The sequence below is a fragment of the Lates calcarifer genome, unplaced genomic scaffold (genome assembly GCF_001640805.2).
Source record: "Lates calcarifer isolate ASB-BC8 unplaced genomic scaffold, TLL_Latcal_v3 _unitig_5447_quiver_818, whole genome shotgun sequence".
In the NCBI taxonomy this organism is placed as follows: Eukaryota; Metazoa; Chordata; class Actinopteri; family Centropomidae; genus Lates; species Lates calcarifer.
This window is the reverse complement of record NW_026117526.1, coordinates 1-27399: the sequence shown is the minus strand read 5'-3', so window position 1 is coordinate 27399 and position 27399 is coordinate 1. Positions and strand designations below refer to the sequence as shown.

At 42.1% G+C, this 27399-nt stretch overlaps 3 protein-coding genes and 1 long non-coding RNA gene across 9 annotated transcripts; 3 read left to right on the top strand and 1 right to left on the bottom strand.

Moving 5' to 3' along the window:
• The first annotated feature begins 266 nt into the window (after window positions 1-266).
• On the top strand, window positions 267-5633 carry LOC108874519 (uncharacterized). Of its 2 annotated transcripts, none has more exons than XM_018663018.2 (2): window positions 267-327; window positions 2859-5633. In XM_018663018.2, exon 2 carries the CDS (start codon window positions 2867-2869, stop codon window positions 5006-5008), a length of 2142 nt encoding a protein of 713 aa, XP_018518534.1. In that variant the 5' UTR covers window positions 267-327; window positions 2859-2866; the 3' UTR covers window positions 5009-5633. The 2 variants fall into 2 exon arrangements, with proteins under 2 accessions (XP_018518534.1, XP_018518532.1); XM_018663016.2 differs by lacking the exon at window positions 267-327 and adding an exon at window positions 2460-2493.
• Window positions 5634-6937: 1304 nt separating this feature from the next.
• LOC127140916 (uncharacterized) lies at window positions 6938-8048 on the top strand. The gene is made up of 2 exons (XR_007811419.1): window positions 6938-7311; window positions 7742-8048. It is a non-coding gene; the product is annotated as an uncharacterized LOC127140916 (long non-coding RNA).
• Window positions 8049-13548: 5500 nt separating this feature from the next.
• LOC108874520 (uncharacterized) lies at window positions 13549-18322 on the bottom strand. 5 transcript variants are annotated; one of them, XR_001959704.2, is made up of 8 exons: window positions 18216-18322; window positions 17218-17300; window positions 16521-16661; window positions 16005-16092; window positions 15366-15497; window positions 14652-14891; window positions 14025-14319; window positions 13549-13866 (listed from the first exon to the last, which is right to left on the bottom strand). XR_001959704.2 is itself a non-coding variant. In XM_018663021.2 (8 exons), exons 3-8 carry the CDS (start codon window positions 17254-17256, stop codon window positions 14087-14089), a joined length of 873 nt encoding a protein of 290 aa, XP_018518537.1. In that variant the 5' UTR covers window positions 17257-17300; window positions 17437-17537; window positions 18216-18247; the 3' UTR covers window positions 13549-14086. The 5 variants fall into 5 exon arrangements, 4 of the variants coding, with proteins under 4 accessions (XP_018518537.1, XP_018518535.1, XP_018518536.1 ...); XM_018663021.2 differs by adding an exon at window positions 17437-17537 and having other exon boundaries at window positions 13549-14319; window positions 18216-18247; XM_018663019.2 differs by having other exon boundaries at window positions 13549-14319.
• Window positions 18323-18539: 217 nt separating this feature from the next.
• On the top strand, window positions 18540-26581 carry LOC108874521 (interferon-induced protein 44-like). The gene is given in 10 exon segments (XM_018663023.2): window positions 18540-18630; window positions 19124-19162; window positions 19366-19389; window positions 19489-19522; window positions 20707-20908; window positions 22820-22978; window positions 23371-23539; window positions 25975-26016; window positions 26019-26074; window positions 26166-26581. Coding segments are annotated over 10 exon segments (909 nt in total). The 5' UTR covers window positions 18540-18608; the 3' UTR covers window positions 26328-26581.
• Window positions 26582-27399: the final 818 nt, after the last annotated feature.

Genomic DNA, 27399 nt, shown 5'->3' with positions numbered 1-27399 from the left:
CTCTATTTGTCCATTTGTTGCCCATTAATCCAAAAAACATCATTTGCAGTGCTGCCTCCTCAGATGTATAAATATGTTATAATTCATTTTCATTTTATTCCTCAAAATTGGTGTCAGACACTTTAGAACTTGGTATTTGAATATCTTGCAGGATGAGCATGGCAGCTGATTACACAATCACTAACTCATATCTGCCTGATCATGTTACCTTCCTGGAGGGAGGAGTTAATCCTCCAGAACTGTATTTAAACTCCTCATGTTTTCAGGAATTCACCACAAACCTGTCGGCTAAAGCAGAGTGTCTCGCCTCCCTAAACAACAGGAAAGGTAAGTGAACTGATATTTTCATATTTTTTAATCCCAAAAGAGTAATTCAGAAATCAGATATTAAACTGGGACACACCCCAGGATGACACAGCATTTGCTTTATTCATTTTTCCAGGAGGCAGGTGAATTTTCAGTCACCACAATATGAAGGAAAGTTAAATTCCCTTTAAACTACATCTGTGTCACTGAAGACCCAAAAGTCCATCACTACATAGACTGCTACCTGTTGGGAGAAAAAATGATCTGTCTGTGTCTCTGTATTCTGATAGAGGGTCGGAGGTGGGCATAGTTTATAACAAAGGTCATGTTACTGCTGCATTTTCTAATCTAATATTCACTGGGAATACAACTGTTGTGTGTTCAAAGCAACTTCAGACCTCTAAGTGAACATGATTGTGACCATCTGCATCGTTCATTATTGACCATTGAGGACAGGCTAGCAGCAACACTTGAACACATCTAGACTACCATACATTAATTTCTATACATCTACCAAACAAATGCTGAGGTGTTTTACACTGAGGGTCAAATAAAATATCTGTGTTTTACAAGTGTGGAAATATCAGTTATTAATGTTGTCTTCATTTGTCTAAATTTCAGTCAAGAAGAACTGTAGTCCAATGTAGTCCTACTGGTTTGTGGAAATGAAGCTCAATTACTAACATTACAGATGCCCATACATTTGTATGAAGTGTGCGAAGGCCCTATTGTAATCGTAGGAATTATTATTCTCATGACGCTAAAATCGCATTTTTGAGGGCCTAAACATGCTCGAAAAATCACTAAACTTTGCACACGCATCAGACCTGCCAAAAATTGACATCTGACAGGGGTCTCGTTCATTGGCACCATAAAATGGCTCGATAGCGTCCCCCTGGACAAATCCAAACCCCCTTGCCATTGGGCTTAGTTTGTCCAAGTTGAACGAAATTCGGAGGTATGATGTAACATGCTGAGATGCACCAAAAAGTCTCCTGACATCATGGCCTCAAACCTACAGGAAGCTGGCCATTTTGATTTTATCGCACAAATTTTTGTTATTTTTTGCCATTTGGGGACGTTGTATTTGATCGAACTCCTCCTACAGATTTTATCATATTGACCTCAAACGTGGTCAGGATACTCTCAAGGCCTTTGTGATTAAAAGTTATCAAAAGATTTTGTTGATGTTAAAGGGTGTGACTGTGGCGGCACCTCACATTTTGATGACTTGCCATGAAACAGGAAGTTGCGTTTAAGTTGCTTTAACTCAGCCATGCTTTGTTCAATCAGCCCCAAATTTCACAGTGATGATAAGGATCTCGACATGAACACACCCACATGTGAATATTCACAAAAAGTCATAGCGCCACCCACTGGCCACAGGAAATTACATGTTTTAGACTTTGACATCCTGTTACTAGCAGGTTGACATGATCCACTTCAGACTCGGTCAGGAAAGCCTTAAGGCCTTCATGATGCCTTACTGTGAAAATTTTGATGTTCCCCTAAAGGGCGTGTCTGTGGCACCGTGGTGAATTTCGATATTTCGCCATTAACCAGGAAGTTGATGTAACTCATACATACTTTGTCTGATCTGCCCCAGATTTCACAGGTTTGACAACAGACTTGTCCTGAACACATTCCAATATACAGATATAATCATAGCGCCACCTAGTGGAAACAGGAAATGATGTGTTTTATCTAAGTAGGTTGATCTGATTGACCTCAAATGTGGTCAGACAGGCATTAAGATCATAATAGTGCTATGTTGTGAGAACCGTGAGTCTTCACGGGATGCCCTTGCTGTGTTGCCATGGTGAATTTTGATGCTTCGCAATTAAATAGGAAGTTGTTATAACTCCTGCATGCACTGTAAGTGTCATGGCTTGAACACATCTATATTCAGGTTTAGTCATAGCGCCACCTGATGGACGCAGTAAGGGACTTCTGACACATTCATTCTGTGTCTGGCGGTCACGTCATACGACCTGCGTGGATCCCACTGCCACAGGATGCGAGGGCCTGTTCCACACTTTACATTTTTATTGAAAACCAATTCATTTTGTCTTGTGCTCTCATAAAACCATAAGTTGACAGCTGCAGTACTGGATGCTGTGCCATAATGTCCCTGACATCTGTTACAATGACAACATACATCACAGTGGATGAGTAGCAGTACCACAGGTAATCACAGCTGTGGGGATATCTTTAAAAAAAAACTCCATCAACAGCTCTGCTATCAACTAATTGAGCTTCATGTTTTTCTGTTTTCTTTAATGTATTTTTGATATTTTATTATTCATTCTCCACTCCCTCAGAATAATTCTTATCAGAATTAAGCACTCCCCCTACATAATTTATATACTGTTTGAAACTTTAAAAATGAATATGAGTTTAGAACCAATGATTAAAGTTGTTTACATTTTCAACAACATGCTTGATGTGGTTTATTATTTTCCAGCAGCTCTAGAGGGCAACAATCTCACCACAAGCAGATTAACAGAGTACAAAAAATTCATGATATCCTCTGTTTCTTCTTTTTTCAACAGTTAATAACATGGACAAACAAATAGCAAAGACCACTCAAAGTCTCACCACTGCAGCAGAGATGCGGGAAACCACCAAGATGCTGATGAAGCCCAATGCAAACTGGGAGGAGTACCTGACTCCTGCACCCCTCTCTATCGCCATCATGGGGGAACTCGTCTTCATCTCCCACTGTGATGACTTCTCCATCAACAAGAACCCCCCAAAAGGTGGCTACAAGTTCATTAAGTACCCAGACTCCTTCAGGGCCTGTCTTATGCAGGTCTGTAACTCAGGCTGGCACGCATTCAACGAGGCCCACAAGAACATGGATCAGATCCGCATTCACACGAGCACAGTTCCTGATTACATGAAGGCTGCAGTCAAAATTCTTTTCAACAGCACTGATAAAATAATTGAAGCTCTCCTGCCAAATCAACTGGAAAACATTCGAACCATTGCAGACGAGTGCGTGATACTAGCAGACAGTGTTGAAAAGAAGTATACTGATGTTATCAATTTAATCCAGGAGCTGTTGGAGGCTTGTATCAATGCTGAACACTTTTATGGAGAAGAGATGGAAAAGGTCAAGATGAAACTGGAAGAAAACAAACTGAGGGAGCAGAGTGCAAGACAGCTGAGTGAACAATCCAAGAAAGTGATGGAGGCCATGTCAAAGCAGATGGAAGAAGCACAAGATGCCTACAAGAAAGCCATGGATTCTCTTCCCTCTGGGTGGGAAATGATCGGCATGGATGTGGTTGAATCGCTCTCATCAGGGATGACAGCAATTATGAATGGATGTGTTTCTCGATTGTCTGATCCTATAGGTGCATCAGCTTTAATGCGCACCTTCAGAGATGGAGCTGTTGGTAAGAATGTTGGTAAGAATGTTGGTAAGAATGTTGGTAAGAATGTTGGTAAGAATGTTGGTGAGAATGTTGGCGAAAATGTTGGTGAGAATGTTGGTGAGAATGTGGATGAGTTCGCACCAATGACAGCGTACAGCAAGTCTGCAGAGATTCTGAAGGTTGCAGGATCTCTCGAACAACTTGTCAGTGGCAGTGAAATAGACTGGGAGGACCTGTATGATCAGAAGAATAAGAGCGTGAAGACCGAATGGACTGAGGAACAATTCAAAAGGATCTCTGAGGACCTGGAGGAGATGTCAGGAGATGTGTGCAAAAAAGCTCTGTCACTCTGTAAAAGAGGCATCACCATCTGTGAGGAGCTGGCAACATATACTCCAGATCAGACATGGGATGAGAAGAAAACTAAACAGCTGATAAAGGACATTAAGAAGTTGAATGATCGCGCCCTCACTTTTGACACTAAGAGCAAAGCAGCTTCAGGTACTCCAGCTCTTACCGCCAAACCACCAATGATGTCCAAAGCAGACAACAGCTCAGGAGGAAAGTCTGCCGGTCAGAGAGCATCTGAGAATGCTCGTTTCTCCATCGAGCAGAGCCAAGCACAACTCAGTCAAGTACGGCAGTCATATGAGAAGAGTGTGGAGAACATGGAGAAGAATCAGAAGGAGCTGACTGACATCCTGGTTGAAATGCAGAACTGCAAACTCAATGAGATCGACTTTGACACCAAAATCAAAATGCTGGTCAAAGGTCTTGATGCCATGGGCAGAGTCAAAGAGCAGTGGGAGAAGATGGTGCGCTTCTTCCAGATGGTCTCCAACATTGTCAAAATCAGCCTCAGCAAGACAATGCACAATTTTATTAAGGCAGCTGATGACATAAAAATGTTTTCTTACAATGAGAAGCTCTTTGTAAAAGACCTCCTGTACAAACAGGCCTTTGAAGCCTCCAACATTGCCAGCCTGATCCACATGATCTCAGAGACCTACACTGAAGTGTCCAACAAGTACCTGATGGACAGAGTGAGCAGCCTGGGTAAGCTCATGGCCATGGATAAGGAGAGACCAGAGTTCCTTCATGAGCGTCTGGAGCTGCAGGAGTCCTGTGACAAAGCTCAGAGAGGGATTCTGCAGCTGGTCCTGAAGAACAAGAAAGAATTTGAGAGGCAGACCGATGCCAGGATGAAGAAAATAGAGGGTGACCTGAAGGCCATTCTGCCAGCTGCTGAACCTGAGGAGACGGAGAGAATCAAAGAGATCGTTCAGGCCGGCTTCAGTAAAGAAGAGGAGGATTACTACTGATTCAGGTTCATTGTTTACTGCAGAATCTAGATAACCATGGTATATCACAGTATGATACAGAAGCTTCACATGTGGGTGTTAGCAAGTCCACCTCCTGGTGTTGGGTCAAGTTTTTTCCACTTTGCTGTTTCCTTGTGTTTTATAGTGATCAGTGTGAGACAGTGTAAACCTGAGTATAAACCAGAGAAATCCTGTCTGATGATTGTGTTCATATAATGCACGTCTGACTTGGGAGAGGGAATGAAGTAATACAGAGAAGTATAATCAGAGCTAGAGATGTGTGTGTGTGTGTGTGTGTGTGTGTGCAGAGATAAATCTAATGTGTGTGCTGTAAAACATCAGGTTTTCTCTGTCACAGACTGGCTGCACATCTTCAGCACTCACTCATTTTAGAGAAGAATCATTTATTTCAAGTCGTCCTTTCTGTTCATAGTCATTTCTCCTTGAAATGGAAATGTAATAGTTTTTGGTTTTCTTCTCTTTTTTCAGATGTATTTAACCTTTACTTTAGCTGCATGTAATCTGTTACATTTCAGTCACATTTGACTCTGGATGAGACTTTGTACTCTGCTTGCTGTGCTCAATAAAACTAAGTAGATCCTCTTGATCTACTGAAAAGACAGAATCATGTTTATCTTATTGGTTCTGTCACTCCATTGATCCAAAGCTTCTTCAACGATTGTCTGATACTTTTCAACAACTCCCTGATGTTAGAAACACTAATCTACAAGTAGATACCATCGATGAGGGACGCTGGATCAATCCTGACCTCTTGTTGTCGTTCTAGTAATCCAGCAAAGTAATGGAGTACATGGTTAAGAGATGACATCACCCCTCCAATGCACAGTACCAAATGCTACAGACTGGCAGCTGAATATCTTTAGCACGTCACAGTTCTTACAACACATATATTTAAGATAATAACAATGACTGAGTTGAGATGATTGAATTTCTCACTAACATCTGTTTTATAAAACGAGGAGATGCTGTTGTCAGCGTAGGTACGACCATGATGGAGACTCATCTGTTCTTAACAAGTCTCTTCATCCTTGACAGAAGAATGAGATGTGCTACACGTCACCAGTGTTCAGTGACTTTTATATATTCAGTTCATGTGTCAGCTGGAATATTAGTTGCTGCACATTTCTCATTTTAGAACAACTGTCATCAGCATGTGAGAAGATCTTTAACCTTAAAGGTGTGAGAGCAGAGGAAACACTTGATGACACAGTGAGACAAGATGAGATATATATACATAATTACTGCTCATTCATGGTAAAGAGTTGTTGTACATGAATTCTGATCTGAATATGCTCAGTATGGACCTTATGAGAACAGTCATTCTCCCTTATGAACACTTGATGAATATGGTCTGTTCTTACATAACTAAACATGTGTTAACAGTGATAAGTCTGAATTAAGTCTCTGTAATTCAGAATATGTTCCCTATTCTACAGTCAGGTCATAATGAATTCATCACTAGTTTGACTCTTATTAACCCACACAGAGTCTCTATTCCAAAGATTTCTTCAAGGATAAGAACAAATGTACTGCCTTAAACCTTAGTACATAATGTAAAGTTTTCAGCCGACAGAGCTTTACGGTGTGTAAAATACCACACACACATTTTCAATCTTACCTGTAAATACAAAGCCATACAACAGAAAACTGGTAACCAATACAACTTCACACAAATAAAACTACACAAAGATAAAATCTACACAGGCCATGAACTTTAGCAGCTACATTACATGTGACTGGTCTTAGAACGAATGTGTTGTCTGAACTTGCTCTGTAGTTTCAGAGGAATGCGGAGCACATTCCTGCTCCTGTCTGAAGTTACACCTCAGTCAGCCCAAGACTTTTCCATATGTCAGTGAGCTGACAGGGCACCTCGCCCCATCAAGGACAGGAACTGATACAGGGCTCCATAGCTGTGTAATCTCTGACACTTTTCTCTCAGGGCTACACTGTTGTATAGTCTCCAGAAGATGTTTTCCTTTTCGTCTCCAGACGTAACCTTGTTTCTTTTGCATTTAACCTGTAATCTATTGTACTCCGTACTCATTGTGCGTCTCATGCTTGAGGAGTACAGTGAGTCTGTTTGCAAACGTAAGAATTAGACCTACAGAGAGACAACCATTGACTGAATGAGTTTCCAAGTGCCATCACCCGTCTAACCCTTCTATCTTTTCAACCTTTATACAGGCAAAGTTGGGTGGAGACAGGCCTCAGATTCCCCAGAACAGAACAGGTTTTGCTCCTCTGCTGGAGGAAACTGTCACTCTGACAGACAGATACTGGTAAGAAAAAGAAGAGTATTATAGTGGAAAGGTTGTTGGGTTGGTACAATGTCACAGTCAGATGTTGAGTACTTTTCCTCATGTCAATGATCTGATTACTTCTTCCGCCACTGAAAGTCAAACAATAGCACAAACACATTAACAGTTGGAGGCAGTGATATTCCAGTTCACGTGTTCTCCTTAGTAAAAATCATTTTTTTGTCAGTGGAGTCTGGTAGCGATTGCCCAGTGAACTGTTCTTCATTATTAATGCACCCATTCCAAAGATTTTTGTCCCTATTAATCATTTACATGGAAAAATAAAGTCCAAATTCCAAAACACCAGAGTTATCCTTTCAGTTGTCAACATATTTTGTATGTCACACAACAGAATATTTATTTGCCATATTTTCCACAGGACATTTCAGTCAATGATGTTTTCATGTCCCAGCCAACAACAGGATACGGGCCAAAGTCCAACATGTACTGGCTAACATAAACTCTGGGTTCTGGTAGGATTTCTCCCTCTGTTACGTGCACACCATACACTGTCTGGGCGCTGCACTTCTGAGTTCCACCTTTTGCGTTCCCTCAACATTATGTTATCAATGAACATTTAGAAAATCCATGTTTGACATTTGTGAATTGATTTCTTCCTCACCCGTACTGTGTATGTTAGCCTTCAAAATGTATTTTACACCCATAGTCAATCCAGCAGTACAAATATGGAAACACAACATTAAAAGAACACATTGTAACAGTGTGATCTGTTATTACTACATCACCAAAATCTAAACTTCACCATACACCTCATTTTATACTGTTCTCAGTGTGAGCTATAGAAAAGCCACTCTCCTGGTAATCACCTGTGACAGAGTGCTCACAGAAACATGGACAATATACATGAGAGCTTTTGATTTTAGGAGGAAGTGCAGTGTACCTACCAGGTAGGAATGCAGGGTACTATCCCCTGAATATTTCCTCATTCCTTTTCAGAGGAACATTCTGCTTTATTGAGCTGAGGACACCTGTCATACAGTACCTGCCTGACAGGATCATTTTGTTGGTGCATCTTTCTCTGTTTCCTCCATCTCTCCCACATTTTCTCATTGTCATTGATATGACTTTGGTGATGGCCTACAAAAAAACTTTATTGGCTACGCTATCAACTCCAGGCACAAACACCTTTAACAACTTTGAGGAAACTGTTGAGGACAAATGGTCTTTTCTGTATCGTTGTTGCCTGTGATATTCATGTAAAACAGACACTCTGATTCACTTAAACTCTGTTTACAATCCATACATATTTCCTCACAACCTTTCACAGCAACACTTTGATGTAGTCAGATGACAATAAGTCCAACATTGGGCGGTTAGCACTGTCGCCTCACAGAGAGACGGTTCCGGGTTCGAGCCCGAGGTTTTTCTGTGTGGAGTTTACATGTTCTCTCTGTGCCTGCGTGGGTTCTGTCTGGGTTCTCTTCTGGGTTAGGTGGACAGACATTAAGTTGGAAACAGACTGAAGACTTGGACTTGACTCAGACTATCTACAACAATAAGACTTCTTCTCTGCCTTTGATATTTGATTGTTGCTTATCTAAAAAACTAACATGAAAACAAGGCCAGTTCCTCCTGTTTTCACCACCACCTGCCTGGACTATTGAAATAACTCTTTCTATCAAAAGTACTTAAACCACCATAAAGTGTTTCAGTCAGGTGTTCTCCCGTGAGCCTCCAGGTCTCTGAACTCTACTGGAGGATGAACATGATTCTTCCTAAAGATATTCTCTCCTTTGGTGTTGAGATGATGGAGGTGGAGAGATCTGTCTGAAAACATCTCCCACAGATGTTTAACTGAGATCAGGCCACAGCATCTGATCCACATCATGTTCATCCTTATCAAACCATTCAGTGTTCTCCTGAACTCCACTTCCACCTCTGACTGTCCTCACACTGATATTTGTGTTTCTTTCTGTGAATTCATACTGATATCATGTGCTGTATGTTCAGTGATTAGAACAGAACCAATCTTTGTTTTCACTGCACTGAAGCTCCTGTGTCACCTCATAATAATCATTATATGATGGAAACAGGTGTGAATGTTATTTGATGGTTTAACAAATCACAAATGATTTGTGATTTGATTTGATGAGCAAATCAAAGGACACGTCAGATAAGACTGAGGATGTCATGTGGGGTCAGTTTATACACAACCTGTGAGTCAGTCAGTCAGTGTTGGACATGTTGGTGTTGAACCCAGTCAGTCAGAGCATTGTGAGGATTTAATGTGGTTTGTTCTACAAACAGCCTCAGATCAGACTGTGACAGCTGTCACTTTAAACTCTCTTCTTCTGGCTGAACAAAGGTTTAACTTTTCTTATCTCAGCTGATTCTTTTCTGCTGTTTAAACCCAGTTACAGGGACTTCATGATGCTGGTGTTTTCTGAGTCCTCAGCTGAACGACATGAGGAACTGTTAATGAGGTTAACAGCTGGATGAAGCCTCAGTCTGTGTCCTGGTTCAGGTATTTTGATCCTGTCAGAGGATCAGACTGAGCTGGACCTCTGTACATGACAGAAGAAGGAGAGGTGCTGCCCTCTGGTGGACTCATTCAGTCACCTGTGCTCTGGGTTTCAGCTTCAATGGGTTTGAGTTCAGTTCTACAGCAGCTGCTGATTCCAACAGAGACACAGAGTCTGAAGCTGGTCCTGACTCTTTAAGTCATTTACAGAAGCAGAGCTTCAGGGTGAACATGGGTTCATGTCAGTGTCCTCTGAGGGGAAAACAAACGCTCACACTTTGTTCTCTGTACAGTCTCCTGCTGAAGGCTGTGGTCAGCACTTTTCAGTTTCCTGTCAGGTAGAGCGCCTCCTGCTGGTCAACACATTTAATCACAGAGTCCAACAGATGATTTGCTGCTGAGCTTTAGGACAATGATCCTTTAACTCTGACGTCTGAAACATACGGTAACAGAGAAAAGGCTGATCACAGCATCAGTCCAAACTGTGAGTGTTTCATCTGTTAGAACGAAGACTCAACCAGAGAACCTGGAGGACACTAACACTACTAACACTACTACTACTACTGCTACTAGTGACGTGTGGTGAAGTTTGTGGCTGGTGAGGCACTGACTCTTTCAGAGTCACATTTACAAATATATGCACCCAATATATTTGCCAACTACCAATTGTGTTTCATATCTCATATCAACATTCTTTCCATACACATAGCAGGTACATATTGGGCAAAGGAAGAATGTAAAATGTATAGCGGTTCAGTATGCCTCCCAAAAAACACCAAGGTGGATGCTACAGAGAGCTATAACAAGCGACACAGCACCACAGCGTTGGTTGTCTATTATTTATTACTTCACGTTTTGATTCAAAGTCCAATTTTGAGAAATTTTTGAGCTGAGATATTACATAATATTACATAATATATTACAATAATGATCAGCTAGTGATGGACCTGAGCTGGACCTGAGCTGGACCTGAGCTGGACCTGGAGCTCAGCTGGACCTGGATCCTGTTTGGCTGCACTGAGTGAACAACTAAACAACACAGCCCACATCTTCACCATGTGTGGTGCTGCTCCATCCTCTGGTCAGCTGATAGACTCAATCAACTCACCTCATTGATGACGTGGTCCTCTGGGATCCTGGAGGAGCAGGTGGATCAGGATCAGGATCCTGTGCATGTGTAGAAGTAAACGTGCTTTACATTGGACCAGTGGTCTAACTGTTAGCACACATCTAAAGAGCTAACGGCTAAAAGCTAACAACTGAAAACGTCACTCTGTTCCAGCATCAGAAATAATGTGGATGATGTTTGCTGACGTCTGTGATGTGTAGAGCATCGTCTGATGTTACTGACCTTTACAGTCACAGACAGCAGGCGTCTCTGGCGCTGCTCTGACAGGTGGATTTGATTTGTTCTCTGGACTCTGCAGCCATGTTTTCCAGCTGTGGTTCAGACTGAGGAGCCCACAGATCCAAGACCTGGGAGCAGACAACCACATGATGTTATTCATACAAACACAGGACTCACCTCCTCCTGTCTGCTCCTGGTTATTGTGGTGAGAGTCACAGACCTGCTGCTCAGAGTGACACTGACACCTAGTGGCCACTTTATGCATAACAGCTCTATTTATCTGCTCAAAGGAAACATATTGAACGAAGCCGGCCGTCTTCAATCCAAAGAATAACCACTCTGCATCAACACTGTTTGATTCATTTCAACCCAGTCAGTGAAAACAGAGTTCACACAGAAACCCTGTGACAATCACACACTGCACTGTGCTTCACAACTCAAACATGCAGGGCCGTTTCTAGCTCTGTGGGGACCCCATGCAAGATGCTGTGTGGGGCCCCTAGTTTCCCAGACTACGATGGAGAGAGTCCTAATCCCTCAGATGATCCATGAACACACCACACTCTGTTACAGGCCACAGTCATGATAACTTGTCATATTAAAATGAAACATCTTCTTCAGTTCAGCCACTCAAGCAAGAAAACAACAATCGTCCATACGTCAGTAAATAAACTGATACTGAGTGGTTTTAAAAAAGCAACTCCAGTTTCCACAGCAACACAAGTTCTCACACCACAAAACAACAATAAAGGACAGAAAGAAAGAAAGTGGAAATAATCAACAACAGGTCTAATATTTATTAGTCACTTCATAAATAACCAGTGTTGTTTCTAAAGCAGCAGCACACTTCTAATGAGAGGCCGATAAAATACACAGTACACTGAAGAAATGAATCATTAATAATCCTAAAGAAATGTGAAGAGGCAAACAACGTGAGACAACTTCAACTGGACGAAGACACAGCAGACACCAACAACAAACAAACAATGACAACAAGAACAACAGCAAGAATCATCAACAACAACAAGGACAGGAACAACAACAAACAACAGCAACGACACCAACAGTCTCAGGACAGCACAGTCCATTCACATGTGACATGTTCATTTTCTTCAGTCCTTTCATGAAGCAAACACTGAAGCTGGTTTATGAGAATACAAACCCTACTCTGAGGCTAGCTGAGCGAGCTAGCAGGACAAACTAACCCCCTCAGGAAAACCACATCACTAACAAACGCCTCACCTCCATCCTCTGACTTTCTTTTTCGGTCCCAGCAGGATAACTTCTGTTTGACGCCGTTTCACATCCACATCCTCACTGACGGGAATGATGGCTACCTGTCAATCATTCCCATCATACCTGTCGGCTGACGTCACTCACTGCGCGACAGTGGAGTCCAACGATTTTGACTTAATTATGTCAGAAAACCTCAAAGCACAGCTTCTCCCTGCGGCTCATTTTCTTCTTGTTTCCTACATTTATTTTGAAGCCTATAAGAGATAAAGACAGGTGGGTTTAATTCTCCTCAGGTGAGGCTGAACATTCAGCTTTGAGGCCCCCTAGTGGCTGGAGGGTTAACCTCTGCTAACCTGCAACATTACAAATAAAATGACTGAATAATAACTGATAATAATATTGATAACTTTAACGAGCTGAGCCAATAAAAACAGTCCTAAAAACACTGAAATGTCTTTGGCTGAAACAGACAACATGAATAAAGATCCATGAATCAATAATGTTCAGTTCTGTCTGTGACCTTGTTCAGCTTCACCTCTTTAAAGGATTGTTCCATCTACCCAGAGTTTTAAACTGGATTTCACTCAGTCACCAAACAGCTCGTCATTTCTTCAGCTTCAGCAGATTCATCAGTTTTAAATCAGTGTTAACCATCAGGTGGAAAACCTTTGAATGAATCAGAAAAACATAGAAAACACTGATGTTTTAACCAGTGCTGTCGATGCTGCTTCATGTCAACACCAGAGAAATATACATCCATCTGAAAGTAAACTCATCACTTCATTTATACAGTTTTTAACCTCATGTCAAATAATGTATTTCATCTGATTTTTACATTCTCTGATTCTGTTTATGTCAGTTAATATGAACTAATGAAATCTTTTCATATCATCTTTTAACTGCTGTGAAAAACATAATAACATGAACTTTTTTAATCATTGTTTAACTCATCATGGTTCTGACCAAAAGGGAAATAAAATGTAGAGTTCAGCTCAGTCATCTTGTCATCAAGCACCACATCTTATCTTATTAACAGCTCAGACATTAAAGGGTTAAATCTAACAAACCAGGTGTAACCAGGAAACAGACTCACAGCTGAAGTTAGTGAAACTCCAGCTGCTGTCAGCAGCAGAAACAAACGTCAAACATCACCTCACACTGAGATGAAACATTTAATCCAACACACAGGCAAACAGTCAACAGTGTCATGTACAGAGTCCAATCTGAGCCATCAACAGCTGGAGGAGCTGGGTCTCCAGTCGCTGCTGTTAAACCACCACAGAAGAAGAAGAGGAGGAGGAGGTCATTAACAGAGCTGCAGTCAAAGATCAGACGATGGGAAACCATGTTTCTGTTTGAATGTTTTAATGTGAGGAAGGTTCAGATCTGATGTTTATTCTCTTCATGGACGTCAGAGTTTATTCATCCTCAGCTCAGCAGATAAAACTTTGATTATTTGTTTATGTGCAGACTGAAAATGTGAATAAAAAGAGGAAAGACACTCAGTAACTATAGAGCAGAAATACAGTGTGAAGCAGCTGTGATCAGTGATATTAAATCAGATTCACTCAGGAGAAGGTCAAACTGTGTTTCTCTGTTTCTGTCATTGATCACTAACATGAATCTCACCATCCTGCTGCTTTCTTTACTTCATTGTTTGTTGCTTTTTGTTCCACATCCAGACCAGAAAGTCACCAAGGCCGTCTGCCTTTACTGTGTTTGTACACCTCATTTTGAATTTGTTCAAATGCCTGATCATTCCTGTCACATCTCAGTAAGCCCGGCTGAGTCTCATGGAAGAGAACATGAACCTCAGAGACGACGTTTCGATACTTTTCACACCATTTTCTTCCATCAGGTGAATAGTCGACTTCTCTGGTGTGATGCATCATCACTAAGATGACAGGTTTCTGACTCTGAGACACTGAGAGACAGAAATATGAGGACAGAGGTTAGTGATGAACTTCATGTGAAGACAAAGAGAATATTACCCTTTAATGTCTTCATGTGTCCACTGTGTTATCTTCACTTATTGAACATGAAAACTGTCCTGTGTCTGCAGAGCAGTGAAGAGAAATGTTTCTGCTGCTAAATCTGGAATATGTACTGAAACATTTTTACCACAAGAGGGCGACGACATTTTAAGAAAATGAAACAGTCTGACGTGACAACAACATGAGAGAAAAAACAGTGACTGAATGAATGAGCTGTGCACATTTCACTATAAGAACAAGTGGAAACACGTCTGATCATTACCTTCCTCACGTCTCATGGCTGCCTCCACATCTGATCCAACACGAGACGTGATTGGACAGAAGACAATGATGACGTAGCAGTCCTGAGGATCTGTGGTCACCTCCATCAGTGTTGCTGTCCATCTTTTATTCTTTACTTGCTCCAGTATGACGTCATCAGCACCAAAGGTTTTACCAGTGACAACACTGTAGAGCTTCACTTTATAGGTACAGCATGAATATGACGATGGAGATTTAGCTGCTGAAAGATGAACAAACTGTTAATGTTTATACATTTACAATAATAAAACTGAAATCCTAATGATCCTCTCTGAAGATCGACTGAACATTCCCACAGACCTGCACAAAGAACGGTGTTATGGGTAACCACAGAGCTCCACATAAACAGACATCTGTAGAAGAACTGTGATCAGAATCAGTGTCCAAATGTTTAAAAAATATCCTGATGTTAACATCTTAATCCCTTAATCCCTGTTTTCTCTCTGGTTCTGCTGCCTGCTGTCGACCTCTGCTGCTCCCTGACTTCACGTCCTGTTTATCTCTGCCGGCTTCAGTCTGCTGATCCTGAATAAAGCTGAACCTTTTCTCTGAGCTGAGACCTGCTGGACTCCTGACCTGACCGTGGTCATGAATTCAGTGTAAATATAACAGAGTATTCAGAGGAGTGGTGTGCTGGTTTCTCAGTGATGAATAAATGAATAAATAATGTGATAACCTTTGTTAGATTTTTGAGGTTTGAAATGTTCCTTCAAACTCTTCAGATGTTCCTTCATATGACCTACGAGGTCCACCAGATGTTCAGAGTTTTCTGGGATCTTTTTCATGTCGTTCACCAAACGTTCAGCAGCTGCAGGGAAAACAGACAGAGAGTGTTAAAGTTTTACATGGTATGATCAGAGAAGTCCTGATCAGGTTCAGATCGGAGTCCTTTAATACAGAGACTCTGCTGACAGAGACTCTGATACTGAATCCATGTAGATTCAGTCTGTCTGTGAGGAAACAGCTGTAGAGACTAAACCATCAGCTCTCTGATCCAAAATGAACGTCCTGATTCAAAGCTACAAAACTGATCAGTTTAACTGATTGATCTGATCTGGATCAAAGTTTAACTCCTGAAACTGACCTGAGATCAGCTGATGGTGCATTAGAGAGGAGGTCTCACTCTGTAGCAGTTGTTGAAATATAGAAACTTTAATGTATGGTGGTGTCACAGAGTGAGGCTTCTTCCATCATAAAAAATCTCTGACTGAGTTCAGAGTGATCCTGATCCTGATCCTGAGGACTAATCAGGAGATCTCAAGCTGTTTTATCAAAATAACATGTTAGAACAATAAATGTAAATTATTGTACATACATGAATACAGTTGATCTGGTATCAAGCCTCTCAGTTCCTGTAAGACCTCGTCCAGGTTCACTTGGTCCTCACTCAGTGACACCCAGTCCTGAAGACATGAAGACATGTAAACATTGGAGGTCACAGACCAGAACACTGTAACTGTTTTACGTATGGATCATTAAAGTCTCCAGAGCTCTGACTGATGGAGGTTTACTGCAGATGAAGGTGGAGGAAGGACCAGAGAGCCTCTATTGATCAGTACAGAAATCAATCAGATCAATCAGCTGAGGTCCAGACAGGCTGGTACTCAAGACAGTTCAGTTCAGTCCAGACCAGGTCAGAAGAACCAGAACCAGGTCCAAGTATCAACTCTGGTCTTGGTCCTAGTCTGTTTAAAGAAGATGTTCCCACGTTCAGACACGTTAGTCCTGTTTCTTCACCTCTGTTACAGACTGTAAACTCTGTTTCTGAACGTTCATGTTTCAGATTCTCTCTGATCCCACAGCTCAGTAAAAGCCTGACTCTCACTCTCACCTCTCCACAGGTCCTGTTCTGGTTGGAGGAGGCTGGCTGATATTTATCTGTGACCTCCACCCCAGCATCAACTGGCACCTGAATGTTGCTCCCACATTTTGGACACTCCACTGAGAGTGTCTGATGGTCTGAGTCTGACTCCTGTGGACAGAGAGAAGTGATTCAGGACAAAGGACTTAGACCAGGTGTGTATGTGTGTGTGTGTGTGTGTGTGTGTGTGTGTGTGTGTGTTGGACACACAGGTGAACCATGGCGACTGCTTCACCTGGTTGAGCAGCTTCTGGATTCAGAGCTGCTGCAGTAAACATACACATTACATTTCTGTTCAATGACCTATCCCCACTCGTTTCTGATGCAGAAAAAGGTTTGATTCATCCATCCATTATCTATATCACTTATCCATAAGGGTCATGGGGGATGGAGCCAATCCTAGCTGACATGGGGGGGAGAGGTGGGGTACATCCCGGACAGATCAACACTCAACACTACCAATCGCAAGTCAACCCAGAACTTATTTTGTCATTCCAGTACGGAGTCTATAATAAAAGTAACATAGTAAAGTAATATAATAAAGTGTTGATACTTCAAGTACGAGTATCTGACTGCTCTTAGTTACAGTACATGAGTAAATGTAATCAGTTACTTTCCACCGCTGAGGAGTGAAACAAGTTTTCTTACAAACAGGAAGTAAACTCACCTGTGTGTCGCCATCAGGATTTGATGATGTCGTCTCCATATCATCTGGTGATCGGTCATCTGGATCAACAGAGGTACCTTCAGCTGTGGACACAGGTGTGACGTGTGATTACAGAAGTTCACCCTGTAAGCAATAACGCTGCTCATGATCCAACGATGCCTGAGGTATTAATCAGTAAATATGGTGTGTAAGCAACAGTGGAAAATTACTGGATGAGACCTTTAAATACAGATACCCGGTCTAAACACAGAGCATGTGCTGCTCGTAGGGTCCACGATGAGATGGGGGCCTCATTTCATGTGAGGCCGTCGCTCAGATACCTGCAAGTCAAATCAGCTGGTCTCAGGTCTGTCAGCTATGATATCGCACACATTGCTGCAATGATTGACAATCAACACCTGATCAATCACTGATCAGAGCAGGACACTACTGCATGAGAAGACACGTCGTCTGAAAGACATTAATAAAAGACAGTAAAAGGGGTTTCAGCAGCTCAGTCCAACTCAGACAGATTCATTAACGAGGCCAAACATCATTTTCCTGGGAAATGTTTTGATGAGGGTGATCCAGGGAGGGGGTCTGTTCTGCTGGATGACAGTTTGGTTTGGTGGTCTCTATCTCAGCCACAGGTCGCTGACTGAAGTCATCAACGCCACTTTCACAACTGAACTGAATTCTCAAAAGGATTAAAGAGCATCTGCACCTGAATTCACCTGTGGGTTCAGACGCTCTGTTCAGGAAGGTAAATGAGAGAAGAGGGGTCCGTATGTGACCACACTGAGGTCCCACTTCATTTCACCTCAGCAAGACACACAGTGTCTGTACCTGATGTTCAAAGCTCTGAAACAGTCAATCTGTCCTGTGAGAATCACTTCAGTCTTAAAGAGAAAAAACCTCCAGACACAAACGTTGGACACTCATCAGTCTCACAGCCTCTAACTCTAACACTCTGAGTCTCAGCACTGTTTACTGAGTAATGTGATCAGAGGAATCCTCACCTGAGTGCTGCTGTCTCCTCTTCATCCTCTCTCTGTCGCAGCTCTGCAGAGAAGTGGAAACAAACATGAGCCACAGACTCTTTATATAAGGGTCCCTCCCTCTGTTATCATTGGCTGATTCCTGTTTCATGTGACTTTGAAGAAATCACACAGCTTCTCTCAAACCATGACTCCCCACAAATATAGGTGAACAAGGGAGTGTGTGTGTGTGTGTGTGTGTGTGTGTCTGTGTGTGTGTGTGTGTGTGTGTGTGAAAGCCAGAGATGTTTCTACGAAGCGATGGATTTATTTTAAGTCACATGGTTTGTAGAGAGGGAGGAACCTCGATATAAAACCAGTCTGATTTCACTGTTCTCCACTTTGCTGCAGAACTACAACAGGAGGAGGAGGAGGATGGCAGAGCGACGCAGACGCAGTAAGGATGTTTCTCTTCTCATTATTCACTTTATTCAGTTTACTCAGTGAGGTGTGATGACTGATGGACTGTTGTTGTTGATCACTGCAAACATGGTTCTACTCTGTTTAGACTGAAGTCAGATTTTGTTTGAAGACGAGTCAGATAACAGATCATTATGTGCAGTGTGTCTGTACCACCTCAGAGCTGAGTTACATGACTGCTGCTGCTGCTTCACAATAAAAGCTTTCAACAGACACAGAGGCTTTTATTGTGAAGCAGCCAGAGGAGACGTGATGCAGTGCTGATTGTCCCTGATCATTAAAACTACAGTCAGATCGAGGGTCAGGAGACAGGTCAGTGTTTGAACAGATTCAGAATCAGTTAGTAACTAATGAGAGTCACTATTTTCTAACCAGCAGTCTCAGATGTTGGTTTACACACTGTTCATTCAGATGTCAGCTCTGGAACATGTCGTACATGATCTTCTTTATGTCGTCTTTTCTCTCTACAGGGAAATCCTGGTGGTGGCCATTCATTGAGTCTGAACCTGGTAAGAGCCACATCAGGTGATGCTGGTGCTGCAGCGTTTCTCTCTAACTGTAAACTTTGATTTTAGAAACTCAAACAAGAAAATTCAGCAGAAACTCAACAGAGTTTAAACTCTGAGTCAGTGTTACTCTGCAGTATTTTCATTTTACTTTGTGTTCAGACTTCACACCATGTTTACATGTTTCCTACATGTTTTTCTTGTAGAACCTGAACCTACGCCTTCTCCCAGTAAGATATGAAGTCTTTATCTTGATTTCTCATTATTAAGACACAGTGATGATCTGTGTTGATGAACTTCTCCTCAAACATTTCCTCATTTCTTTTCAGCTTTTAAGGAACCCTGGAGGAAAATATCTTGGGGGTGAGTTTACTGACCCATGCTCAGTGCTCAGTGTTTCCCCTGTTGGCCCATATTGTGATGACGTCTGTAAAACTGTTGAAACTCTCTTCTCCAACAGTTTAACAGACGTCTCTGTTATGATGGAGTTTTAGCAGTGAGGCTGAGTGTTGGCTCAGTGTCCAGCTCTCCATCACACCTCCATGGTGGTGACTCTGTAAAAGACCCTAAACTTTCCTGACACCACAGAGTCCTGCAGCCAGATGAGACTAAAACTGCATTTTAACACTCATTGGACCTGTCAGTGTGGAGGATGGTATATAAAGAGAAGAAGTGCAGTTTTACCAGCTGTCTCCAACTGTTAACACATAACACACTGATTAATGTCTACACCACAACAAACTGCCTCCATCTCGACCAGCGAATACACTTCAGTTTATCCACAAACCTGACGGCCATGTTTGTTTGTTGATCTCTTCAAACCAGTCAGCAGGTGTTACACCATGAAGAGTGGCCACAGGGGGGCGCTGTTGCATGGATGTCACCCTGTGCTTGTGGTTGTTTCTCTTAGTGTGATTCAGTCTTTAAACCGGTGAAAGAAAGAAAATGCACAACAGCATTGAGATGCTGAGTATTTCTGTTTAGCACAGAGTCACAGTTTCTGATGATTTTCACTCTGTTCTGTCACATTCAGCCTGTACCTGGAAATAAATACGTCACTCAGTATTTGTCAGGTGCTTTGTGTTGAGTGACGGTCATCAGACAGTGTGACCTTTCTGTGCTAATGTCAGGTATTTAACCTTTCTCTCACCTGTTTCAAAGACTGACTGACTTTAATCCTAATGAACATCTGAGCAACAGCACCCCCTACAGTCTCACAGTTTCAATCACATTTAAAAAATAATTTAAAAGGTAAGTTTTCAGTTACAGTTTTCTTTCATGATACAAACAGAAAATTATTTGATTTGTGTTTTTTAAAATCAAATAACCCTTTTGTCTCATTTTTAAAATTTTAGTTTCTGAAAGGAAACTTTAAAAACCAAAAAGTGCACACTGTTTTACTTTAACCTTTCTTTAGTTTGGTCATTTTGTTTGTTTTTGTTTATTTTGTTTTACTTCATTTTATTTGCTGCATGTCTGTGTTATCAATGCAAGCTGATAAGTTGTTAAAATGATTCATTAAATCTGAAATATCCATTTTTTAACAGAGAGAAACAGAGGGATCTTCAGTATGTGCAGGAGTACAGGCCTGAAAACGGAGACATTAAACATCTGCGAATTCTTCTGTACGGGCCTGTCGGAGGCGGAAAGTCCAGCTTCATCAACTCTGTCAGCACCGTCATGCGAGGCAGGACAACTATTCCTGCTGCAGCCAGTGCAACCACCTCTGACACAAGCTTCACCAGACAAGTAAGAAAACTTTAGATTTGTGTTGCAACATTAAGCATGGCATCTGTGATCAGGCTGTTAAAGAGTTCATGTTAGGTCAAGTCAATTTTATTTATATAGCGCCAATTCACAACGGAAGTTATCTGGAGGCTCTGTACATATAGAGCAGGTCTAGACCGTACTCTTTATCTTATAAAATTTACAGAGAGAGACCCAACAGATTCACCATGAGCAGCACTAAGCAGCTGTGGCAAGGAAACACTTCTCCGCAGAACCGGACTCAGGGTGGGCGAGAGGGGGGTGGGGGGATGGGGTAAACATGGTGAGGGAGAGGTAAACAGACAAGAACCAGAGACCGCATCAGGGTACAAGTAAGAATAAAATCTAAAAAAGATGGCCTGAATCCCCATCCTGGTTTCCCATCATCCAGTGATAAGAAACCAATACAGAGGAACCTTTCATCCCCAAACCAGATCACCCATGTGCACACTGAGGAGTACATGACCAAGTCAAAGGTCAAATGACCAGTTCAGAGGATCAACTCTAACGGATGCCGGGCCATACTGATTGTAGGAAGAACAAAAAGGGAGGCCACACAGGGCAGGTATGAGCAGACGAGCCTCCCATCTCCACCTACCACCCAACTCCCACTATCTGCAAAAGCAGGCAGAGTGGGAGGGGTCATCACACGCCCTGCCTTAAGATGGAGGTCTTCAGTAGTCTGCCAACCCCATCCATCGGACATCAACACTGGAACCTGTGTCTGACAAAGGGAACACAGAGCCCACGATAATGAGTCCAGGTCCTCTGGATCTCTCAGACCACTGAAACATACCCATCAGACACATGACCATAACCAGCGTCAGCTGTAGATCTGAGCTGTGTCGGGCAGGGAGACAGGAGCCAAGGTACAGGTGTCAGCTGGGCCACTAACTGGAGATAAGGTGCAGGTGTCAGCCAGATCGTCAACTAGAGTTCAGGGAGCGGTGACTACAGAAGAAACTCTTTGACCAAAAACCCTCACGCTGGAACAGGTCAGCTGTGGTGGTCAACACAGGGGCAGCCGAGACTTTGATCCAAGAACTCATGTGTAAAGCCGACACAGGAAGAAACCGGATATCGACCAGGGCCCCGATGCTCTGTTCTGGCTAGGACAGATAACTCAGGAACTGATGAAACTTTGACTGGACCCCATGACACTGGAACAGGTGAGATGTCAACCAGACCAGGTGACACAGGAGCAGTCGACTGGGCGGTCAACAGGGCAAATGAGGCTCGGGAGAACTGAGGCTCTGAGCTGGTGGCCAGCCCGGCCTCAGGATGACTGGACAGGAAGGGTTCGACACAACTGGGCACCTGAGACTCAGGGTTGCTGGGCAGTTGGGGTTCAGAGAGTCTAGACATTGAAGACAACTTAAAAGACAGTTAGCCAGGGGCTGTCACTCCTCCCCCCTTAAAATCAGTGTCAGCCGACCAATCAAATTTCACCTTGGCCTTGAGCAGTTCAGTGACAGGGAACATGACTGTAATGAAGAAACTGCTATAATAACCAACTAAAGTTCCTTTTGGTTTGCTTGGTGGTTGATACTCAGTGACTGTCCTGACCTTCACACAATCCTGTCCCACATGGCCCACAGAGACGTCTTATAGGAAACATAATCAGGACAACAAACACCTTGTCTGTGAACATTTTACTGATAAGTTCAGTATCATTGCTGTTGATATTTAGTTGTATATTAATGTAACAGGATTAGAACAATGTGTCTTGGACTGTGTGGCTTCAATCTGCTGCTTCTTTGGTGATTTTATCCACCAGAGCAAATGAAATATTCAAGGCAATTCAGAGTTCACTGAGCCGAACCCTTCACTGAATCACATGTACATGACACATCAGACTGGTCACTGGAGACACTGGATGTGTGTGTGTTTCAGTATAAAACTCATCAAATCAGAAAAGGAAGAGGAAACCCAAAGACATTTTACCCGTTCGTCTTCAATGATATGATGGGGCTGGAGGAGGGGTCGGACTCTGGAGTTCGTGCTGACGACATCAAACTGGCCATGAAGGGACATGTGATAGAGGATCACAAGGTACGACTGTCACATTATTCAATAATGCCTCTTTGTGGATATTCTCAGAGAAATTCAGTGGACTAGTATATAAAGGTTTTAAGGTTTACTTACTTGAGTTTTAGCTGCAGATGAATCTATGAAATATTCTGTGTAATTTTGTTTCTGATGGGTGAGTAAAACCACTGATTAAACCGGTGGGTGCTCTTTGGAAAACTGCCTGAGCAGTAAGAAAGAGTTCAGACTCTTGGCAGATGTATTACAGGTTTTATGGTCAGTCATAAATGTCCAGTCCAACCAGTGTCCCTGAACTTGAACCATGGTTTTGAGTTTATTTTGCTGTACATGTTCTTGTAAAGCACCTTAGTCTTTCTATCTACATCATGATGTAATTGTGTTTTCCACTGTTCCAGTTCAACCCAGCATGTCCTCTGTCAGATGAAGACCCAGGCTACAACCAAACACCTTCTCCAGACGACAGAGTTCATGTCCTGGTTTGTGTGATTTCTGCAAACTCATCAGAGATCAAGGAGCCAATTCTGCAGAAGATGAGTAGCATCAGAGAGACAGCAAGAGACCTGGGTAAGATCAGAGATCTCAGAGGGTTGTTTCACAGAGGAGGATTTACTCACAGTCACTGTCTCTTACATGACTAAGGATTTATCAAATTAAATTCACCCAGCATTCCTCTGTGAATCCTTGTGAATTCATTTTCAGGTTCAACATTGGTTGACAACTAAAGTCTAAAGTCACTCAGTCTGGTCAGCTTCTGTTGTGTGAGAAGCAGAAACTGAAGTCTATGAAATGTAAGTTAAATGCATGTGACACATTGAATGAAGAGCCACAGCCTCCTGAACTTCACCTGCTGATGACTCCAAACACTGAAGCTCCTGATTCACAACTATGAAGCAGTCACTGACAGTGAAGTTTCCTGCTTCCTCTCCAACAAATTAGCTCGTTCTTGAACTGGTTCAGTTCAGAGTTCTTGAAACCTTGGTTCTATCCAGTGAACCAGCCTGTGTTTTCCACCAGTTTTGAGTGAAACCACTATAATGTAGCCCTCCCACTCAACTCTCATTTGCTACAGATTCGTCATGGCAAACCCCTTTACACCTGTTAACACCTTAAGCATGGAAGGTGAATTGGAGAGAGTCTACTAACATATTAACTTTGGGATATATGTTAACGAGAGCATACGACCCTGCCTAGGGTGCAGAGAGGCCTGGTTAGCTGATTTTATAGCTAGACTGTCTATGTGAGCTTACAACGTCCCACGCAAACCTTTAACACACCATAGCCCTGCCAATACCACATTCAAACACAAATATACATTGCAACAACATGAGATGTTTATTAACAGAAAACCAATCACCCTTTGAAATGACCTTGGTGACTCTATAAGTCAATAAAATAAAATAATAATACCTGGGCTTTTGTAAAACTCAGTTATGGTACCATGTCGTTGTACTCACTAATCCTTGGAAATTCAGAAATGGTTAGCAGCACTTTCCTCAAACCCTCTGTTCAGTGAAGAAAGGTGATATGAGATGGAGAAACCAGTCCTGAGGACATGTCCATGTGCAACAGCACGTCCTCTGGCAGCAGCGAAGTCGCCGAGCGCCCTCTACAGCAGCAGCAGTAGCAGCATGCGTGGCGGCAGCATGTAGGCTTGGGGCACACTATGCAGAAATTCACAAAACTAATAAACTCACTATTCATTCCCAGACACTGTTCATATTTCACCAGTTCACATAATGTCCATACTCACCCAGAAACCTCGGTCGCAAAATATCTTCCCTCACACACACCGTCTCCTTTCTTCTCCTCATTAGCCGGGAACGAGGCTAACCAGCATTAATACCAACAACAGAAAATGGCTGTCGCCGACATTTAGTATAGTTTCCGGGGCTGAAACAGCTCCAAACATGGCTTCACTCTTACATCTTGTGACGGATAACACACAATAAAACCTCCGGTTTTAAGTTTTCCGTAACAACAGTAGCTTTAAACACTTTCAATACCTCAACTAGCTCTTTCGTTGTGTCTTATTCTTTCCCTCCTTTCTCCCGTTACTAGCCCGAGCCTCGTCTCCTTTCTTTTTTTTAGTCCCACCCCCTTCTCAGAATCCGGTAGGTAATTGACGCTCACCTTTGACAGGCACGGGATTGGCTAATAATAGATTGACACCTGGGTTACTCAATTAAAGAGGGAACATCATGAGAATTCACAGGACCGTTAAGAACATGGGACACTTTACTACCTTTCCAAATTAAAGTACCATTATAATTTCTCCATATTAATGCAAACTTATTTCACAACAGCCAGCAACTTGGACAAACGATATTTCAAAATATACTGCATACTTGTTAACCAAACACATGTTAAAGAAACAAAATATTATCATTTGATAGCAGGGCAATACAATAATTATGCACAATGGAAACAGTGACCTGTAAAATAGGACACACCCACTGATGTCACCATGGTTCACACTTCACACACTATTTTTTGGTTCCAGCTGAGAAGCAGCTTTTTGGGTTCCAAAACCAATTTATTTTTTTTTTTTTTTTTTCAAAATTAGGTGCATGAACCAGACCAGAACCACTTTAAAAGTGAAAGTAATGTCCAGAATTTTGTGTTTATAATCCCAGTAATTATGTCTCTAATGTAAAACACCAGAGGGTTTAGTTTCTATCTTGCCTCATGATATTCTGAGCTGCAGAGACAGAAGAAGATTAAAGGCATCAACACTGTCGGGATCTTTTAAAAAGCAGCTACAACCATCATTATGTGTTAAACTGTTTGACATGTGGAACATCTGGAACAGCCGTCAGTTTAACCAGAGACAGTCACAGTCAGACAAACATTAGTTTAAAGACCAGGTCTCCAGTTCAACTTAAACATCTGAAGCATCAGATACCCTGAAACCAGATCTCAGTGAGCCTCAGCAGATCAGTCGTTAGTGAAAATAATCTGCAGCTCTACTCAGAACACTGAGCTAATCTCTGTGTCTGCAGGAATTCCTCAGATGGCGATCGTCACCAACATCGACACAGCCTGTGTGAAATCGAAAAGGATCTGAAGAACGTCTATAAGAGCAAACACCTGAGGAAGAAGGTGAGTTGTTCTGTCGACGATGGTGTGATTGAGTTTTCTAAATGTTGTCTCCAGATGAGCAGAGGTCAGAACGTTGTTTCTTTAACATCAGATGAAAGACTTCAGCTCAGCTGTGGGAATCCCAATGAACTGCATCTGTCCGGTGAAGAACTACAGTGATGAGATCGAGATCGATGATGACGTGGACTCTCTGATCCTGAGCGCTCTGAGACTCATGATCCACTTTGGAGACGACTTCATTGAGGACATGTGAAACATATTTACATGTTCAGTGTCATCAGTTTGCTTTTATTGCAGCTGTCTGTGTCTGATGGGAGTTCATCCTTTCCTGCATTCACTTCCCACAGGGAGGACTGTACTGATACAGTTATACATACATCATGTAGGAGTGAGGTAACTGCACACTGATGAAGTCACAGATACAAAATATATTCATTATTTGACAACACTGATGGCAACATTTCAATCATGTTAACGCTTGGCTATTAAATATGCTGCTATTACTTATTTCAATTGTTTTTTTTTAATTTTTTATGATCATTATTTTTTTTTTTGCAGCGGTGGTTACAGATGTTTGTTAAAATGTTTAAAATGTTGCTTTCACTCTGAGTAAAGACGTCCTCATCAGTAAAGACAGTAAACACATGTTGAAGACACTGCTGGCTGGGAGAACAGGTATGATTATAATGCTTGTGTTTGCTCTGAGAGGTCAACGACTCACAGAGTAATGTAAAAATGGAGCCACAGATCCTCATCACTGCTGTGCACCATTTCCAGAGCTCTGTGGTCCATGACTGATGATGGATCAATGGAACCAGTGTTTCTGAGTGTAAGTCTTCTTTAGTTCTGTATGTATTTTATACACATTACCCTTTAAAATAGTGTCAAAGATCTACAGTATCATTTTCTCTTGTTTTATTGGCACAATGGAGCCACCAACAGTTCCTGTCCTCTGCTGAAACACATCACCTACAACAACACTGAAACAGTATAGTACAGAAAGGTCGTCTGCAGCTGGACACATCTGTTCATTGATCACCCCTATCAATAATAACAGAGGTGGTGTTTCCAATCAAACATATGTGCTGTTTCAGTTGTGTCTAACAGTCCTTTGAGGAGACAGGGTTGTTCAGTGCAGCTAAACATCACTTCACAGCAGAGTCTGTGTTTTCTGAACTGTCTGGTGTATTTAATTTGAGTGTGAAATATCTACTAATACTTTGACCCAGTTTAGTTTAGAAACTGAATGAGACAGTTGTGACTAAAGATAAGAGAAGAACAAGGAGCCATGGAGATGGAAGGTCTGGATTATCAGTCAACTACAC